Raw genomic sequence first — 1,398 nt, forward strand, 5'->3', positions numbered from 1 at the left:
GCCAGTTACTCCAACCCTCTCCCAACCCCGCGATCTCCCCGTTCTGACTCCCAGTTTCTACCGCCTACACACCCCAGCGACCTCAGGCTGAGGGAATAATTCGTATTATTATTACAAACAAACGCGCTCCCCGCAAGCCTGGTTTCTCTGAACCCGGGTTTATTTCCATAGATAACCCTCCGCCTGCTATCACCCCTTCTCCTGGCCCTCCCTCCCCTGCCCCCAGCTCTGACTCAGCGCTCCGTCCCGCTACTACGGCCGCCCCCTCCCCTCCCGCCTGCCCCAGCTCTTCCCCAAGGCGCCCAGCCCCACGCCTGCTCTGCGGCCCGGTGTCCGTGTCCTCCTCTCCGCAGCTCCAGCCTCCCACAGGACCCCCTCTCCACTCTTCTGCAGCCCCAGGAAGAGATTTGGGGGGATCTTCCCTCCTTAGCCCCTTTTCCTTTACGCCAGCTGTGTGGTTTCAAGCTGAGGGCCTGTAATTACCCAAGAGCAAGACCCCCTCAATGTACCCCTTCCCGCAAGGGGACCCCCTGATCCTCACCTCAGAATCATAGAGCTTCGTGGCTACATGGGATCTCCAAGGGCAGATGGTCCAGGCAGCCAGCCGACGTAAGTCCCTCCACCACCCCCTAGGTGCCCTCCTCAAGACTTCGGACAGCTCAGTCCCCCCAGGAATCACCTCCCCCCACAGCCCTCAAACACCCCACCCCTCCTGTTGGCTCCTGTCTTCTCTTTGCCTTAAATTTCCTGGTATAACTACTGTTTTGATAAAGCGCTCTCCCCTCTCTCCCCCATGTCCACCTGTTCAAGCCAGCACTTGCCTCCCGCAGTCAGGGGGAATGTCCCCATCCCCTTCTGGGGGGCGCTCTGCCCTCTGCTTCTGGCGGCCCCCGTCTCCATCCCATTCTGGGGGATGCTCTGCCCTCTGCTCCTGGTGGTGACCCCCGTCTCTATTCCGTTCTGGGAGACTCTCTGCCCTCTGCTCCTGGTGGCCCCTGTCTCTGTCCCCTTCTGGGGGACACTCTGCCCTCTCCTCCTGGCGGCCCCCGTCTCCTTCCCATTCTGGGGGACGCTCTACTCTCTGCTCCTGGTGGCCCCCGTCTCCATCCCATTCTGGCGGACGCTCTGCCCTCTGCTCCTGGCGGCCCCTGTCTCCATCCCATTCTGGGGGACGCTCTGCCCTCTGCTCCTGGCGGCCCCTGTCTCCATCCCATTCTGGGGGACGCTCTGCCCTCTGCTCCTGGTGGCCACCGTCTCCGTCCCCTTCTGGGGGGTGCTCTGCCCTCTGCTCCTGGTGGTGATCCCTGTCTCTATCCCATTCTGGGGGACACTCTGCCCTCTGCTTCTGGCGGCCCCCGTCTCCATCCCATTCTGGGGGATGCTCTGCCCTCTGCTCCT

At 62.5% G+C, this 1,398-nt stretch overlaps 1 protein-coding gene across 1 annotated transcript in view; it reads left to right on the forward strand.

Annotated features, from left to right (window-relative positions):
* Positions 1-579: 579 nt before the first annotated feature.
* The window catches only part of FAM131B (family with sequence similarity 131 member B), a 6,878-nt gene continuing 6,059 nt past the window's right edge, over positions 580-1,398 (forward strand). The window contains exon 1 of the mRNA XM_004382363.3: positions 580-609. Within this exon, the coding sequence (XP_004382420.2) occupies positions 588-609 (22 nt within the window). The 5' untranslated portion in view covers positions 580-587. The remainder of the gene's footprint in view (positions 610-1,398) is intronic.

The sequence above is a fragment of the Trichechus manatus genome, unplaced genomic scaffold (assembly GCF_000243295.1).
Source record: "Trichechus manatus latirostris isolate Lorelei unplaced genomic scaffold, TriManLat1.0 scaffold00093, whole genome shotgun sequence".
Lineage (NCBI taxonomy): Eukaryota > Metazoa > Chordata > Mammalia > Sirenia > Trichechidae > Trichechus > Trichechus manatus.